This window comes from Rhinichthys klamathensis, unplaced genomic scaffold (assembly GCF_029890125.1).
Source record: "Rhinichthys klamathensis goyatoka isolate OS25496 unplaced genomic scaffold, OSU_Roscu_1.1 h1tg000019l_1, whole genome shotgun sequence".
Taxonomy (NCBI): domain Eukaryota; kingdom Metazoa; phylum Chordata; class Actinopteri; order Cypriniformes; family Leuciscidae; genus Rhinichthys; species Rhinichthys klamathensis.
In genome coordinates, this window is record NW_026606570.1 from 7,351,527 (window position 1) to 7,370,579 (window position 19,053).

The window sequence follows — 19,053 nt, forward strand, 5'->3', positions numbered from 1 at the left end:
TGAGAGAATCAAAGTGTATGCGCGTTGTGCACACGCTACATTGATTATAGTCAAGCATGCGCCCTTAAAATAGCATAATGAACAACGCGCAACGCGCCACTGACTTTAGACTAGGTTTTTTTTGGTCAGTGGCGCAATTGTTTTATAGAACAGCAAAATAGCATGAGGGAAAGTTTGCGCCGGAACACGCCTGAACCGCCCCGGGGAGCGCAAGTGTATTTCTTAGTTAACCGACGTGTGTCTGTGGAGGGAAAAGTCCGCTTTGCGCGGGTGCAAAATAGGAATGATACATGCGTCAGTGTACAAAGTCATTTGCGCCGGGTGCAAGATAGGGCCCTCTATTTCAGTAGATACCCAGAAGGCAGTAGACACCCAGAAGGCAGTAGACAGTGGGGCCACTCAAAAAGAGTTAAAATGTTTCTCTTACTACTTCTAGAAATAAAAAATCTCTTTTAGCTCACCTCTCCTGATGCTGCGGCGCAGTTTACCACAGAGGGCGTCGATTCGTGGCACCTCTGCATTCTCATCCAGAGCTCCAGGGCTCTGCTCAGGGGAGGACGGACTTTGTCCACGGCTAAGGTCCACAAGGGGCTTGTTGTTGTTGTTGTTGGATGGTGGGGGTGAGATGGTGGGGTTGGCGGAGGTTGGGCTGCTGGCTGCAGATAAAGAGGTTGTGGACAGATCCAGGATGCCTACTTTTGAGCTGATAGGGGAATTAAGAGAGAGTTTCCTGATGCGAACTGGAGAGGAAGTACGGGAGGGGATGGTAAGAGGTGGAGGAGATGAGAACTTGCGACACAGTCTGGGGGATTTGTCATTTACGTGGTCCCCGCTGCGGTTGTTCTGGTTGGTGGCGAAGAAAAGCTCCAGGGATCTGAGTTGTGGAAACAACATTTAAAGATGTGGCATAAATGGCAGAGCAACACTGACACATCCATACTTGCATGCTCCAAGTACAAGTAACATTCTCGTCAAACGGTGTGTTGGTTGCATTCTACGTGTGAAAACACATATGGAGCATCGTTTGTTGAGGCATGCCTCCTCTGCAGCTTTCAGAGTTTGAGAACAACAGGTAAACATTGCAAGATGTGAAATCTGCAATGGATGAAAGCAATTGCGCAAGGGCAGAATCCAGGATTTAATAAAGTCACATAATAGTAACTTCCAAAAAAAAAAGAAAAGGATAAAGACAAACACTCCAAAAAATACAGACAAACAGAGTGGAAAATGTGAGGAGATAAACCAGAAAAATGGACAGAGATGAAATTGAATCGGTAACAGAGAGATGGGTATGTTACTTTGACTGATCCAGTGCCATCTTCCTGATCTTCAGGCTGTAGTCTGGGCAGATGGATGTAATGGACAAGCGGTCAAATGAGTGATACTGGACCCTGTGTGACAGCAAAGTGGGTGGAGTGATGAGGAGCATCAGAGACAACACATTAAACGTCACATCACTCACAATGACACCCTCTGACCACAAACATCTTCACATGAGGAACACATGCTGTGTTTGCATTCTGCTCAAGAATATTAAACATTCAACGACAATTGAGGAGGAATTGCTGAGCACTTTCTGGGTGTACAGGTTACCAAAAGTGCACCACTTGGCAGAACACCTGCTTTTGGAATAGAAAACATTTTTCCATTTGAAAGGACATTCAATCTGAGCACAAATGTATGCAGAGATAAATGCACTACTCAGGCTCACTCACAGCAGTGGTTTAGATTCACACACCTTATGCTCTCTTTCATATATTTCAATTTCACAGAGCATTTGAATGTTAATATATGCTATTATTTTGAATGGATTAGAAATGTAGTTTCGTACAATGTGGCCTATGCAAGTTTCCAACGTTCCCTATCCACACTAAATACAAAACTGCTGTGTAACGCAATATATTTACAGCCAGTAAGACATTTCATAGTTATGTGGAGAAGGACCAATGAGATCAATGAGGCCGGGCTACCCACCGTGATGCAGCAGAATTAGAAACAAAGTAATTAACAAAATTTTCTGTTGATCGTTGCGGTAAGGACAAAAATTTAGATTTACATTGAAGGACACAGGTTACGACAGTTTTTGTATAGATTGCGAAATAGATAATATGCAGCACCCTTCGCTAGATTTGATTTTTATAAGCCCATATAAAAGTTTAACACCTTTTTGTGTCTGGTGTCAAGACAGATCTTTGATTTAAACTTCAGTGGTAAAAATGTTATTGGAGTTGGTTAGTTTGTCAGTTTGAACTTTCTATTTCAATAAATCGACTCAAAACTTAATTGATTCAACAATTTGTTTGCATCATCACTCAAAAACGTTAACAGAAGTCTCAATGCAATATTTATTCATACATTACATGTATTTTTCAGTAAAAATGTATGTAGGTTAAAACAGCTGTAATAGCTGTTTATAACTATTATTTAAAAAAAAAAAATTTGAGTACAGTATTAGTATACTTCTTGCATTAAACGTTTGAAATCTACTTGACAAAAATGGCTGTTGGTTGAAATGAGGGATTGTAAAAAAAACATTTAAGTTATTTCAGACTAAAGAAATAAAAATGTAGATATTGGACATCAAAACTAAAGGCAGACATTGGTTGTTTTTTAGCTCTAGCGGTGACTTTTAACCCCTTTGAGAGCTCCATTACCTGACTGGTATGGATGTGAAAGGCTTCTTGTAGATGTCAGCCAGTTTCTCCATGACCACGATGGCAGTGGTGAAGATCCGGTAGGTGTGCAGGAAGGTGTTGAGGAAGTCTATGGAGAGGAAGCGCAGGTCGGTCAGCCTCTCCAGCAGCCTCTCCACGCTGGCGTAGCGGATCTGAGGAACCTTGCAGGAGTTGAGCGTCTTACTGAAGCAAATGTCAACATCATCTTTATGGAGACGCGCATCAGATCTAATGAAGAGCACAACCAAAGCATCTTTACGGTCTGTATGCTGTGCATTTATGTTGATGGTGGATGGAGATGTTATGAAATACTAGTGGAGATGCACTGATATCACAGTTGATATCAATTCTAAATATGTTAGCTAACTAGTCCAAATGTAACCTAGATTTGTTGACTAATAATAATAATAATAATATATACATTATTTGTTTTCTACTTTTTTTCTAAACTTTTTTTAATCTTTATGCTAATTTACAAGTAGAATATTAAAATGATTTAAAATATCAAATAAATATTTCATATCTGTATATTTAAAAAGGACAACTAAAAAAAAAATCCCCTTTTTTTTTTGCTTAAGGCCCTTTTTGCCAGTTGGACAGTTGCACTGAAATGCCGCATCCTTCCTGGACTGGTAGTGCCAACATATTTTCCAGCAGGGAGGGAAATTAGTCCCGGTTGCATGCCCTCTCTGTCACTCCGATGTTAAGCTTGGACAGATGTGTTTGCACAAATGTAGGGCTTCAGTGCATGTCCATAGTGCCTCCAAAACAAGCTGTTAGCAAGATGCTGTTCTCGGCTAACTGATTTTCTAAATTTGAAGGTCTAATCGTTTAAAAATTCAGATTTTTGGTCAACTGAAATGTTATTTTTAGTAATTTGGTCTGTTACTAGATGAAATCAAAATCACTTGTATGTGTACATGGGGTGTTACTGGCCTAAATTTAGTATGAACATGTAGAGGAAGTGCTTATAAGTACAATACATTGACCCATGGCAAATTAAGACTGACCCACACTACAAGATATTTAAAATCTTATCAGATTTTCAAAATGTGAGAGACCACAAACATGACGATAAAAAAATCATAATTTTTTTTTTTTTTTTTTTTTTTGGTTGTTTGAGAATGGAATCTGTCCACACACTAGAGGAAAAAAAACAAACAATTAAATTATGATTTTTTTTTATCGTCATGTTTGTGGAGATTTCTCGTGTTCACAGTCGGGACTGTTTGAGAATGGAATCTGTCCACACACTAGAGTCCCGACTGTGAACACGAGAAATCTCTTGTGGTCAAACTTGACTTTAGAAGAAACAAACATGGAGGATGACAGGCAAGAGGAATAATCAACACATTCTCATCCTTTGGCGTCATATAGGTGACACGATATGACATTTCGTCGAAATCTTACGCACATGGCATCCTTTAGTGTAAATATAACACGCACTGTTATGGGTAGGTTTAGGTCTGGGGTAGGGTTACGGTTATGATGCCTTGGGATCTCATATTGACGCTAAAGGATGCCATGTGCGTAAGATTTCGACGAAATGTCAAAAGCGTCACATGAATGACGCCTTGGGATGAGAACGGGCTAATAGTGTAATAGCGATAATGGTGTAGGACTGCTTTTTAGAGAAAATTTACGAAAAAAAAAAAAAAAAGGGTTTGGATGAAGTCATATTATGTTTCCATCTTCCGTCACCTCGCTTTCTGATTTGGTGTCGTTTCGTTCAACGTGACAAATTGCAGAGTGTGTTTGTCCTCGAGGTTCTCCCAAAACAATAGGATTTCTGATTGTATATATTCAACATGGTGGATATTTATGATTTGAGATCGGTGCGGCTCCGACGTTCTTCCCGAGCAGATTCAATCACACCTCAAACCATAAATCTGATAAGATCATTTATACAAGCATCAAGATAATCAGTACTTTAGCACTGTCTAGCATTGGAAAGGGGAGAATTGGCGCAAAATCGGCCCGATTATCTTGTAGTGTGGGTGCCGCATAACCTGGCCCTTGCCAGATGAATTTCGCTCCGCCTAGCTTCACTCACATCCATCTGGAACCGATCCATTGAAATGGCGTTTCAGAAGGCTGGGCCTTATCAAAAATCCTTGCATATGATTGGATAAGCCACTTGTCTGTCATCTTTATCGACGTGCTATTTCAACCACTCACACCGAAGCCAACCCGTGACGCTGAAGAATCCGGTCGGGAGAAGGCACTGATCTATATAACATCGTTTCCACCAACAAAAGCCTTAAGAGCCGTTCTCTGATGTTCTTTTAATGAAACAATATTAGGTAGATTGGACAACACGGATGAAATCAATGTTAACAGCATCAATGTTAACGCTTGTTTCCTCGATGCGAGCCGCCATTGTTGTCTGAATCAAAACAGTCTCACGGTCGCTTCTCCACTACGTCACATCTATGAAACTCCCGCCCTGCGTCCTGATTGGCTAAACCATAAAGTTGGTTGGAGAAATCACTCTCAATGGAAGAGGTTCCAGATGGATGTGAGTGAAGCTAGGCGGAGCGAAATTCATCTGGCTAGGGCCAGGTTAGGTGCCGCAGCCTTAAGACACACATTGCCTTCTTTATAAACGCAGGTCTGACTTACTTAATCATGTGTGGCACTGTGACTTTTGAGTTCTCCTCAAACACGCTGGTCATCAGGCCATTACAGCGGATGTTATCGATGCACTTCATTCCAAAGAGCAGAAATTTAAAAAAGAGAGGGATCAAAACAAGGAACACAGTATAGGCAACAACACAATTAATCTAGTCATTAAACACATGGACATAATGTAATTTCTTTGTGTGTATAAGAGACTGGGAGGCGTTCAAGGACAGAGAGACATCTTGTAGGTTCATCTGTAGGCCAAGTTCCGTCCACAAGTACAAAGTGTTCCCCTCCAGTAACATGTCTTAACCTCATGGCTCTTGAATATGGTGTGAAGTTTCAGTGAGGTGGTTGTTAGCTGTTATGTTACAGTGCTTTTGCATAGCCATTATCATTTTTGTTTTTAAAGGCTACAGGGGATTTGTATGGTTCAGCGCAATTGCACAAACTATAGATGAGGTGTCAGGCACTGTTATCTGTTATAATTTATATTAATCTGCCTTTGTATGCCTTTAATCAACAGGAGAGTGGAGAGAGACAGGGTCGTAGTTAGATATGGGAAATGAAGCAGGCTAGATTTGAACCTGCATCTACAACACATGAATTAACAACCATGCCACAGCACTGACCAGGTTTATCAGTGAGCATATTATGCAGAATAATATATGCACTACTGTTCAAAAGTTTGGTGTCAGTAAGATTTGTTTAAAGAAATTAATAGTTTTATTCAGCAAGGATGCAATAAATTAATCAAAAGTGACATTAAAGACATTTATAATGTTACAAAATAACTGCTATTGCAAAACATAGTGAGCTGCCTACAGAGGTAGGCATGATCTCAAGGTGAAGGCTTTTCAAATTAAAATTTTTACTTATGCTGACTCATAGGATACCTTTTTTGGGAATATTATAAGGGAGCATCACATGTATCCTTCTTGGAAAAAGAAAACCCAGAATGTATTGTGATAAGCCCAGCAAAAAACAATGTTTTGCAATAATGTTTCTGTTTCAAATAAATGTTGTTCTTTTGAACTTTCTGAATGACCATGTGACACTGGAATAATACTGCTGAAAATCACAGGAATAAATTACATTTTAAAAATATATATTAAAATAGAAAACTGTTACATTAAATTGTAATAATATTTCGAAATTTAACTGATTTTAATGTGTTTTTTAATAAAAAATTAAATGCAGCCTTGGTGAGCATAAGGGACTCCTTGCAAAAACATTTAAAAAATCTTCCCAACCTCAGACTTTTGAACAGTAGTGTAACCTTGAAATAACCATGAGCAGTTCAGTGTAAATGCCGAAAAGGAGCTGTTGGTTACAAGTGGCTTCTCTGTTCTCTCACCTGGCTGATGTCGCTGGTCCAGGCCGCTTTCTCCTGACGGGAGGGCGACAGCAGCACTACAGTAAAGGCAGGAGCATCTGAGGGCTCTACCACAATCTTAAAGTCCAGGTGACCAAACACCTGCCCTGAATTCTTAGCTGAAAAAAAACCCAGAAGGTTACAAATGAAAGCGAATCATGCACAAAATCCTAACTATCAGTCCTATGGGATCACTCAAGGTAACAATGGCAATACAAACTAATTGAACTGAAGGGATTTCTTCTTAGAAACACAGTAATGATGGTGATGTTTGTTAAATAAGCTCTTAGGGACCAAATAAAGGGATCATGAGAGGGTCATTGAGATGCAGTTTTGAATTAGCCCATGGGTCTCTTTCTATACTCTCAAGTGGATAATCAATCCATGACAATTATCATCTCTGCCCATTTGACATTTAAACAGCAGGGAGTTTTGACTATTTTCTGACCTGTTTATAACAGTTAATTAACTAGCACTATATAAATAATGGCCAATATATAACTAATGATGCATGTCTCCAATTATCTGTGCTGATGCGTTTGAAAATGTGCATGAAAGAAACAGGCTCACCATCCTCGTCATTGGCGTCAGGCTCCTCGATTAGAGTGCACTCGATCAGGGACAACACACCACCTTGCTGCCAGAGTCAAACCATTAAGATGAGAGGTTAATCACAAAGGGAGAGTTTCCTTGTATTGATGGTTTGTTAGAATATTGGGTTTGTGATGGATCTGAATGTACAATGACATTTCAGTTGTGTTTTCCTAAAGCCTTTGTATTGCTCGCTTACAACTCTCATTTTGCTTTGGTGATCACCAAAAAATTATTATAACTTGTAATAATTTAACCGGCAAACAAAAACGAGGTGTTGTTGAATTTGAGAAATTGACTTGATACTAGTTTTACAACTAGAGTGTAAGTTGTGTTTTTAAAATGTTACACCCATACGAGGCTAATGAGGAAATTCAGTTTCAGAAATCGTGCCTGTGGATTGACCCGGTCAATTAAAAAAGCACAAATGAGAAGTGTTATGCAATAATATGCGCATGGGCATCATTGCAATTATCAAATATTTGCTTCTGGGTTTCTAGGTTAGTGATCATCAGGGGTTAGTTTCACAAAAGACAGAGAGGATGACATTTTAGATTTAGTTTTTATTTTATTTTTAGAGTGACTAGTGTGCTGTAAATGTCATATTCTCTCGGGTTGCATTTACTCTGTGTGCATGTGCGTACTTTGAGCAGGTGAAGTTTGCCTCCCGAGCTGCGTGTGCAGATAAGGAAGTGCTTGGTGAAGAGGAAGCACTGTCTCTCTCCCTCTTTTTTGAGCGAGAGAGAGCCTAGTCGCACCTTACTGAGCTTCCCTCTCTCCACTGAAGGCAACTGGATCAAAGAGCCTGAGAAAAAGACAGCAAGAAAGAGAAAGGGAAAATGTGAAAGAGAGTGACACGTCAAGTTGAGACAACAGAGCCACAGCAGCACAAATGATAAATGAAGATCAAAGACACTTTGACCACTGAACAAAAGACTACAAGAGGAAAAGGAAACATGGCAGATTTTCAATCAGGGCATGGAGTGAAAAAAATCATAAGAAATCATATTCAGATCTCATAAGCCACAGTCCAGGAAATTCCTTGTCAGGGTTCTGTCACTTCGGTCAAGTTAATTCTTGGTTTGGTGCAGTTTTGTGTTCACTCGAGCTGTACGCTCTTTCGTCCACGTGTGATGTTGTATGTGTGGATCCCAGCACTTTGGTCTAGATTGGTTTCGACTTGGTATCGTTGTTCGGACAATCATGCTCATTTAATTGCCCGCTTGCTTTCATGTTGTCCTGTTATGTGCTTTCATGTTTGTCATGTTTTGTGTGGACACACAGTTGGGAGAGCTCTCATTGGCTGCATGTTAGTGTCATGTTTTGTTCGAGCACATGATAGTAGGTGTGTTTGACTTCATGCAACGCTGCGCAGCCCGATCCACGTCTGACTTGAAGCAGAGCATGTGCCGGTGCGAAATTTTGTCCGACTTGAGACAGCGCCAATGCCACGTCACTATGACGTATGTCATCAAAGTACCAGGGCAGACGGCTAACTTAGTAATAATAATTCCAATAATTCTATTATTATTATTAATATTCTATTAACTTGGAAAGATATCATTTTAATTAATTCTAATTTAAACAGGTTCAAAATGACCATTTTAATGTTTCCCCCTGGCAACTTATTTTAAGGTGGTATCCTAATAAAATCATTTTGCTTATATGAGAGCTCATAGGTTAACATTTCAAGAGGACAAAAAGATCTTTGCTGTAGACACATTTTAAATGCGGAAGAGATTCCAGATTTCCAGAGAAGCAAGTATTTGACCTTATATTTTAAAATTTTATTTATATTTTGACAAGGAATCAGTTTTATTAAAAATAAACATTCTGGAGAGATAAAGCATTTGTATATAAACTGTAGCAGTGAACAATGCATCATCAACATGAATGAATGATTTTTTTATTATATTACTCTATGTGGATAGAGACAACTCAAACAGTCAAATCAATGGTCGCTGTTGCTTATATATTTTGAAATCAGAAACTCACATTGACTTCAGGTCGCTTTGTCACACTACAGATTGCTGTTTGTATAAATGACCTTTTAAAATGAAATGTCTATTTTATTTCTGCTGTGCCTTTGAGAAACACCCTGCTAAAAGTGAAAAGGGAAACTTATCACATGCCAGATGTAAGTTTTCTGTCCAATATAATATTTAACTCCCCCATCGTTCAATAATGACCTTTTTGCAAATCCTGTATAGGCTTTATGCTGAACGTCACATGAACAAGCAGGAAAACAGGTCTTATCGCATCCGCTTGTTGTAGAAAGTGTTAACAGCAGTACAAACTGACGATAATATCTATTGACTTTTAAGGTAATCAGCAAACCTAGTTAGTAATTTTTATTGTTGGCCTTTCATTCAATTCAAATATCCATTTTTAAATTTCTAGTATTAGTGAGAAAAAGAAAAATGAAAAACTTTTAGATATCAATCTGCGTATATGATGGACATTGGTTACGCTCATCTTTGGTATAGCTCCTCTGAAGGCATCTCGAGTAAAACAGCTCTATATTTAACAAAGCACCTGAACCGGAAGCGATGCAACCTGTTTGCATTGCTGACGGGAATCAGGATCCCAAATGATTTGAGCTGATGAGATATAAACCAGACAGAGAGAATAAGGGTACTTCACAAATTCGTTTTCCCATGTAATCTCTAAGCTATTAAGGTTAAACGTATTTGGCTTGCTGTCTGCAGTGGAGGAGCTCAAGAAAGCAGCTTCAACTCTAGCTTAAATATATCCCCCAGTGGGACTACTAGTGCTTGGAAGATGAGTCTGGTAGGAAGATGCCTAAATTATGTTGGTGAAGTTGGGGAGGTGGAGGGATGCCAAAACAGCGGATGCCGGAGCAAAGTGAGCGGCTGCTTATATGCTCCGGACTTTAAATGAAAGATTAGATGGGTTCATTCCTCCCGTGATTACATTTAGGAACTTGCACTTAAGAATAAACTTAAGCCACTCTTTTATAATGTGGGGATCCTGCAGAAAGAATGCAATACGGAAGTAAAATGCCTTCTGAATGATATATTTCATATAGTCTTGAGCTGAAGTCATAATAATGATAAATCCTCTCACACGGACTCATGGGGCTTTAGGTTTTAAAAATATGAGATGAACCAAATGAAATGTCAACAACAGAAATTGCTTTCCCTGTCACTCATTCTGCAAAAGAACATGAACTATGAACTATCATAGTGAAATGATGTCATTTCCTATTCCACACATTCCATGCAGAGAGACACCCTACAATACTCGTTATTCCTGGTTTTCCTCTTCTCTGTAACAGTGCTGGATTCTAATACATTATAAAACACCCAACTGAAAACATCAAACACTCTGTCAATCCTGGAGACAATGCTGTCCAATTCTAAAACTATGAATTATTCAGAAGCTGAGGGGATCAAACCGAATCTGTCGCTGTCACTCAGGTGCTGCTTCTGCTTAAAGCAGCGTGTCAGGCAGGTGGCGGCTCGAGGTGTTAACAACTCACCTTGTCTCACAAACGTCTGGCTGGTGTCAAGGAGGATGTCACAGCCCTCCACGATCATGCGCTCAATAGCCAGGTTTTTACGGATGTTTTCTGTGTCACTCACTTCATCGTGCATCACCCTGGAACAATGCGAACATGACACTTGTGTCACAAATGAAAATGTGAGAAATTCCCCCTATCACTTTTTGCCACTTCGATAAGAAGTGTCAGTATATAAGTAGCACTTAAAAGTGTAAGAGTAACGTATTTACAACTACTACATAATGCCCATGTCAAAAACAGTCAGGGGGGAAATCACTATAAGCTAAAGTTATTTGCAAGCACTGTCTGCATTGTTTTGCCATAGTATTCATTAAAGGAATTCAAATAAATCAATTACAATTTAATCGTGATTCAAAATGTAATGTACTGTATGTAGCTATATAAATGCATGACTAAAAATGAATTCTGATGATCATCGACTGTTGCCATGATCAATATGTTCTCTTTTCAATGAATTTTCATTGCTTTTCTACAGCCAAATAAGCGCAGTGTTATTTGCAGCAGGCAAAATCTCTAACGATTTTTGTTTGTGCTGAGAAAAATTACTTAATACTATTGGCACAATGCTATTTCGATGCATTAAAGGTATAGTTCACCCAAAATATGAAGATTCTATCATTATTTACTCCCCCTCATGTCGTTCTAAATCTGTATGATTTCCCCCCTCCCCCCATACAATGGAAGTCAATGGTAACTAAAAAATAACAGTCTTCAAAATATCTTATGTTGTGTTCAGCAGACAAATTCATACAGGTTTGGAACGACATTAAGGTGAGTAAATGATGACAGAATTTTCATTTTTGGGTGAACTATCCCTTTAAATGTATGGTTACATAGGATTGTGATGGTTAGTGAAAAAGAAAAAGGTTTACTGCACTGAAATACAATGTGCAACTTTTTAGTGAATTCACCTCAGGGTGCTTTTCTCACCTGGAGAGTTCCTCCAATTTGGACTTGGCAAATTCTAGACTTTTCCTTTCCACATGCTCATGAGGTGTATGAGCCAGTAGCTCATGGAGAGTGATGATATAACGAGGGATCTGTCAATCAATCGTACAAAGAGAGAAAAACTGTAAAGAGTGAAAGTGTACAAAGAAAGTGAGAGAATCTGCGCCCACAGAATGTCAGTCCATCAATCAACCAAGGTTTAAACAACCTTCGCTCCATATCGGTTCGTTACTTACATATTGTTGTGGCTGATTTGATAATGCTTTCATCCAAGAGTCTAGTACCTTCAACTCCATTTAATTCTACAGATTTGACCCCAAAATTACCTTTAAAAAAAGTCTACAGATTCTGTCTGGAAGCTGATTGCCTCAAATGTTTGAGGAATTGAGATACATCAGGCTTCCACAAGTGATACATGAGGACTCTTTATAAGGGAGTTTGAAGAGTTCGCTCAAATGGTTTATGGAAAACACATGTCTTGTTTGTAGAAACACAAGCAGGCAATTCCCAGTGGCTGTTCAAATTAATTGAACAAATCAAGCTCTTCAATGACCAGGCTGGAATAAATAAGACACTAATGAGAGTACGAGAGCACCACCTGAAACATGGGGTACGTGAGGAAGGTTTCCAGCATCCTCCCCTCACACGCAGCGTTTGATTCATACTGCTTCAGGAGTTTGTCAAAGTCCCGGTTCTGCTTACAGTTGGCCAGAACCTGAAGACTGTACTGGTGGTTCCTCACGAACTCCTGATAGATGTTGAGCATTGGCAGCAAGATATCAAAGAGATCCGCTAAAAAGGAGAAAACAAAGTCAAAGTCATTCAAAATGGATTCTTTTATTCACAGCAGCGCTTGAAAATGCTTATCTGAGGTTTAGGTTGTTGGCGGGTTTTTTGTCTGGCTACCATTGTTGCAGACGTGTGTGTGTGTGTCTGTATACGGTGAGATAGGAGAAAATCAGGCGTCACTGACGGGTTTGATTGAGATGCTGTGCGTCAGCGGAAACGGCTTGTCCTTGATGTTAGTGTCACCCTGCAATGTGCTGTCTTTGTCGGTGGGATGTTCTGAATAGCTTTTCCTGAGTGCGGTAATTAGCTTTCTGAGAGATAAAACGTAAAGATCATGACATACCTAGAACCAGTGTAGGCCAGTTTGCTATCCTCGCCTTCAATCCTTGATGGAATATTTCATGCAGAAACATGATTGTCTCACTGAGGACAAAAAGAAGAAGAAGAGCATATCAATACAACAGCCCATTCAAAATAATGAGTTAAATATCACACGAATCTGATTATTTCATGGTACCAGGGTAAAAATGTAACATTCACTTTGTGCCAAAGGCAAATTAAAAAAAGTCTTTCACCAGTAAGCACATTGTTGTATTTTGGTTCTAGTTAAGTTAAACTACATTTTTTAAACACCTGTAGGATGTTTCATTTAGGTTTAAAAATAACATAATCAGTACATCTGAATGAGATGTTTCAAAAACAGTGAAAAATACAACCAGTCCACATTACATTTGGAACATTGTTTGTTCTAATTATGATAACTATGCATTTTTAAATCATTTTTTTTCTAATAAGAATGATGATCATCTACTAAAAATGGCAGGTGTCATCGTCTAAATGACTTGCAGGTATGGCAAAAAATAAAAATACTTTGAACCCTGGTAATATTACTTACTATTTCTGTGTAGCAGAAGGATGTGGATGGATTGTCCAAACCAACATGCAAACAAGCTGTCACACCATGCAGTGATTATGTGTCAACGCTGAGGCTCTCTTGTACACATATTTTGCAACCCAAGTTCATTGGAAAAACGTGCCTGTGGCGTTAATGCTAAATATTGCATTGCTTCTTGCACATTTTGCTACAACTTTCAAAGTAAAATGTCTGGTGAGTGGCACTAAAAGAGTGTTCAGTTTTATCCATATCAGGATGAATGTGAATCTGGCAACATTTTATAATGCTGGTTGTTGTATATCGCGGCAGTTCAGAAATTAAATGTCCAATGAGTGGTTGCGTTCGAAAATAACATACCACCTACACTAAACCTTCCCCTAAACCTAACTGATAGTGTTAAAAAAAAGCAAACGTGAGATAAAAACACATTTTCTGAAGGAACCATACCATTTTAGCTTACTTTAGCTTACATTTTAGTACTTACGCACGTTTTTAACTCTTTTATTATGACTTGAGTTTCACTGTTTTCATACCCAAGTGTTCTGTATCGCAATATTCGCAATGCAATGTTTCCTACATCAGTGGAGCTGGTGTTTTTTAAATGCACTATGGTAAAAGTGCTTTGAGGACTAGCGGTTTTGTGCAGGGAACCACAATAAAATATATCTTTATAAATCAATAACACTGTTCTACAATTTTTTAGAAGTCAGAGATAAAAGAAATTTGATATTTAGTGTATTTTGATGAGCTGAATTTGATTGAAAACTGAAAACTGATTTGCTACTTTTTCCAAGATATTTAAGTTTTTGCATTTTACGTCTATGTATATTGTGAAGATGGTACCTGGCACCTGTCCTGTTTATGTAACACTTTAAAAAGCAGCAAAGAGTTATAAAAAAGTACATTTATTATGAAACAAAAGGCAAAAAACTATTATGTACATATAGTTTTGTTATATTCAGTGTCTACTCAAAGCTTCTTGTCTTGTCTCTGGTCATCATTACATGGAGCACCTCTTGTCACTATCCAGCAATAGTCTGCAAGCATTGATGGGCTTCATTTGCTCCATTTGAAGTTATCTGCGCTGTTCACACAAGTACACGGCATCTCTGCTCACTTTGGCTAAACAGAAATGTGTCCCTTTGCAAAATCAAACACTGGCCAATGAGAGAGCACCACTCTGTATGACAGGGGAGCAAAACGGAGTAAGATGGGAGTTTTCCTGAGAGCTCCTACTTGTACCACGTGACCACTGTACAACCTGACCGCTGTAGATTAATTTAGGCGCTGATATTGGGGCCATAGAAACACATGATTCCCAGTCCGAGGACGTGAACAACTCCGAATATAATGTGACATGTTATCAGCTCGAGACTACTGTAATTACGACATGGTATGAACGCAGCATAAACTCTGCAGGGCTGTGGCCCTCCAGAAATTGAGTTTTGCACCCCTGCTGCATGATTTCTAGAGCTGATAAAGCGCAATTGGTGATATAAGTTTTATTAAGATTACATCATCCATGACTTTTACAAATAAGATGTATGTATGTCGCAATACCAGCTTCAGATTGCATCATTCATTGTTTTGCCGAAAAAGCAAGTCCTACCTAGTCATCGATTTATTCTCAGATACAGTCAAAGATGTATTTTAGTCATTTCTGGTTTAAATTGAGATTCCTTGCCTTCATTTTTTCCCTTATCCTCCACCATTCACAAGTCAAGGGTCCTATAGACCAATAGTATATCTTGAAAACTAGAGCCAATCAACCATTGTAAGGGTCATTTTTGTTCTCAGTGACCCAGAATTAGTAAAGTTTGACTACATTTATTTCATTTTATCATGATGTGTGTGAAGAGGAATAAAGGTTGTTGGTGTTTTACTGCCCCTTGTGCAGGGGTGTCAAAACCGGTCAATCAGCTAATAAAGGGCATGCAAGTGTGTTGGAGCTGGTTGGAGATCATGGCTGCTTCTCAATTCCAAGAACGCAAAGAACGGACTTGCCACTTTGTCCGCCCGCAGTGTCTTCAGGGATTTCTAACGGTTCGATTCTCTCAAGTCTGCATTCGATGCATCCTCAACATCAGGAACACATCCGGGAACTTTCATGCGTCCTCTGTTCTTGTGTTCTTGAGTATTGGAATTGTACATCGATGGTTGATGAAACGAAAACACAAGGACGCAAGATCGCTTAAGAACACATATTGAGAAAACGGCCAAAAATTTGCAGGGTTTTGTCCCTCCAGGAGTAGGATTGGACACCTCTCTAGTGTTTATTTCAGCTGAAACTGAAGTGAATTGTATGCATTGGAAAAATTTTGGAGTTTTGCAAAAAATGCAGGTAAAGGCACGGTTTTTCTAATGAGCATATGTTGATTTTTCAAGTTTTCAAAAGCCCTATTCGCACTGGATTAGTATTATCTGGGGACCTCGTGTGATTTAGAAATTACCCCCCCACATCTGTTTTTTCTGTGGCGCATTCGCACGGGATAAGCGAAGCCTGTGATTTTACTCAAATTTACTGACTTATCTCCCGGATATGATGTCAATAGGCTATTGCTTGGAAATGTCTTGTCGTTATAGGTCTAGCTGATATATCATAAACAGAAGAATGTTCCTTACCGCATGCTGCTATACATGTCATCCATCTCCATCTAATCTTTCTTTTACTTTTTGCTCTTCTGATGGTTTTCAGCTTTCTCTTTCTGCAAATTGTATAGTTGTATGGTGTATAGCGATATGACCCAGCACCCAAAATACTATCAAAACACTCCAACGCATCCTCCATTCTTCACGAAAGATGGATAAAAAAGCGCACACCAAACAAAAACCTTGAAAAAATGATATACGACCCTGCCAAATCACAGAGATGCAGATTCGCATGGGACTCATATTATCACAGGACCTCGGTGTTCAGCGATATATGGTAGGTCATTTGCAGGGGAATTTTTACTTTAAAAATTACAGACATGGCCGATTCGCGTGGGATTAAGATCACAGACAACTTCCGCAATAATTACACTGTAAAAAGAATCTGTAGAAATTACAGTATTACTGGCAGCTGCTTGCCAGTAACTTACTGTAGTTTTAAATTGATGTTATTTACTGGCAACAGTTTGTTAAAAGTTAAATGAACATTAAACATTAACAAGTCTTTATCTTTACAGAATAAAACTAAAATAACAGCCTCATGCAAAGCATTCTGGGAACCAAAATCTGAAGGGAAAAAAAAAACAGAAAAAGGTTGATGAAGATTTCTGGTTCCCAGAATGCTTTGCATTAGATTGTTATTTTATAATGTTATTCTGTAAAGACAAAGACTTGTTAATGTTTAATGTTCATTTAACTTTGAACAAACTGTTGCCAGTAAACATTTATCAATTTAAATCTACAGTAAGTTACTGGCAAACAGCTGCATAATTACAGCAATTATTTTACAGTGTACAAATGACTAGAGGTCACCAGGTAATACTTATCCTGTGCGAATAGGGCTAAAGCCACAGAAACCACATTACGCACCTGTTAAGGAAGATGCTACTGACATCATCATGGCTTATAGGTGGTTTTTTGGAGCTGGCAGCCATTCTGAGCGGCCTCAGGAAGCAGTTGACCAGGATAGAAAGCTGATGGACGTACTCTGTCTCAGCCTCCACCATGTTGAAGACGATCTGGTTTCTCTTCCTCATGCTCTCAGCATGAGGAGAGCAAATGTAGTCCTGCACAATAATCTTCCACTTCCTTCTACACAGCCACCCTCGCATGAAGCTCTGGACCTACAGAGAGAAAGTGTGAGTTGTTTTAGTGTATCTTTAGGATTCATATTTGCGGTCACTGTTTGATGAAGGAATGATGATGAGATGCACAACAACAGAAACTGAAAAACTTCTGATCCTTATTTTATTAATTTCTCAAACCAATAGCCTTGGTTAAATGTTCAACCAGCCCATATGGCTGCATTGTTTAGATGTCCACATACTTCTGGCTATGTATTATAGACAAAAGAGCTTATAACGAAGTTCTTTACCTTTTTGATTTTTTTTATATCAGGATCCTCATCTTCCTGGTATACGTGGTAGGGACGCATTCTTTCCTTAGTTTTGTTCAAGGCTACAATCTTTAAGAGAGAACAAAATACAACATGACTGAGCCGTACAATGTACAGAACACGTGAGAAGGTACATTAGCGGAGATAACTGTCAAAACAATTGGGCTTCAAATGGCCTCTGTGATTATGATTTGACAACTCAGATAATGCTGGTGTATTTAGCGCTCATCATTCTCAATGAATAATCAACGTGTCATAAATTTGGGTCATGGAGACCCTGTGTGGGTGCTGGCACATCAGATAACCATCTTAACTTCCTCTACATGGACAATTTCCTTCCTTCATTCAACAGCCTTCATCAAAAAGCTCTCTCACCAAGCCTTTATCAGGCATTTACTCTGGATGCAAATAGGTTAAATGCCCCGCAGGGTATCTCCCAGTATGTGTGGTCCGCAGACCGCAGTCACAAGCTAAAGACTTCAAGTTATTGAAGTGCTATTGTACACTCTAGATACAGGTAGTATTAGTTAGTGTTAGTTTGGAATTAAAAAAATGTAATCCATTTAATCTGAAGGTTATCATCACTACTCTTTGCTTTAAGAGGATGATGTTTCCTTAATCTGGTTTTGTGATCTTATAACATGCAAAATGTATCAGTATGTTGTTTCATTTTTAACAACAATAATCAATTATACTGAGTTTCCGTAATAAAAAGAGTTGCACACGAAAATGCAGCATTTACACAGAACGTATAGTATTTGTAAATATCTCGGCTTTATGTTATCGATACAGATGTTTTTCTACAATATGCGGATGCGAGTCTGTATTAGTTGTTAAAACTGAATGTATTTTTTTATTTTCTCCTTATAAAATATTCATAACTCACAACGAGTTTAAATACAGATGTTTCTGTTTAAAACAACAAAGCATTGCTTTTATGGCTTCATCATTTATTCATAAGAATACTGCTGATATAATCGTGACACTACAACAAAAGTGTATATTCATTTCTAGTATTCACCAAAGAAATAGCACAAGAAAAACAACACCATGCAATAACAATAATAGATAGACAGAGAGAGAGAGAGAGAGAGAGAGAGAGAGAGAGAGAGAGAGAGAGAGAGAGAGAGAGAGAGATAGGTCCCTTCCTCTGACATTGACCAGTAAGGATAATGAGCTTAATTAAGATTACACATTCCTCGTTGCTTTGCATTGATTTATACTCTGAATCATGTGTTCACACTGGCCCTGCAAAGTCAATAATGGGGCATAATTCTTGTCCCCATGGCGACTGGGCCAATGGGGAGGATAATTCCCTGGTAACACAACTAGGGAACAGATAAGGTGCAGAGCCTGAGAGATGCTCTGTGGCACACTGGGATTGAATATGTTACTGGTAACCTCAATCACAAACAGAAATACTCATGGAAAAAGCAATGTGTGAAAACTAAACCTATACAGTAAAACTCCATATCAGGCTTGTGTCACTCTGTGTAAGTCACAAATGCTTTTAGTTTAGTACACAGGATCATTCAGTAATGGTGACATTTTGGAGACCTGCACTGTTAT

General features: G+C 38.8%; 1 protein-coding gene across 4 annotated transcripts in view; it reads right to left on the bottom strand.

The window, feature by feature from the left end:
• rasgrf2b (Ras protein-specific guanine nucleotide-releasing factor 2b) overlaps positions 1–19,053 on the bottom strand; it is a 69,779-nt gene that overhangs the window by 21,562 nt on the left and 29,164 nt on the right. For 3 of the 4 annotated variants that reach the window (XM_056237814.1, XM_056237799.1, XM_056237791.1), the window contains exons 4-16: positions 17,464–17,553; positions 16,959–17,212; positions 12,888–12,967; positions 12,354–12,547; positions 11,738–11,847; positions 10,766–10,884; positions 7,908–8,068; positions 7,243–7,309; positions 6,655–6,791; positions 5,298–5,380; positions 2,655–2,903; positions 1,299–1,391; positions 462–874 (exon numbers count right to left, since the gene is read on the bottom strand). In XM_056237814.1, coding sequence (XP_056093789.1) covers positions 462–874; positions 1,299–1,391; positions 2,655–2,903; positions 5,298–5,380; positions 6,655–6,791; positions 7,243–7,309; positions 7,908–8,068; positions 10,766–10,884; positions 11,738–11,847; positions 12,354–12,547; positions 12,888–12,967; positions 16,959–17,212; positions 17,464–17,553 — 2,050 coding nt within the window. The remainder of the gene's footprint in view (positions 1–461; positions 875–1,298; positions 1,392–2,654; positions 2,904–5,297; positions 5,381–6,654; positions 6,792–7,242; positions 7,310–7,907; positions 8,069–10,765; positions 10,885–11,737; positions 11,848–12,353; positions 12,548–12,887; positions 12,968–16,958; positions 17,213–17,463; positions 17,554–19,053) is intronic. The other variant, XM_056237807.1, reaches the window with a different exon arrangement.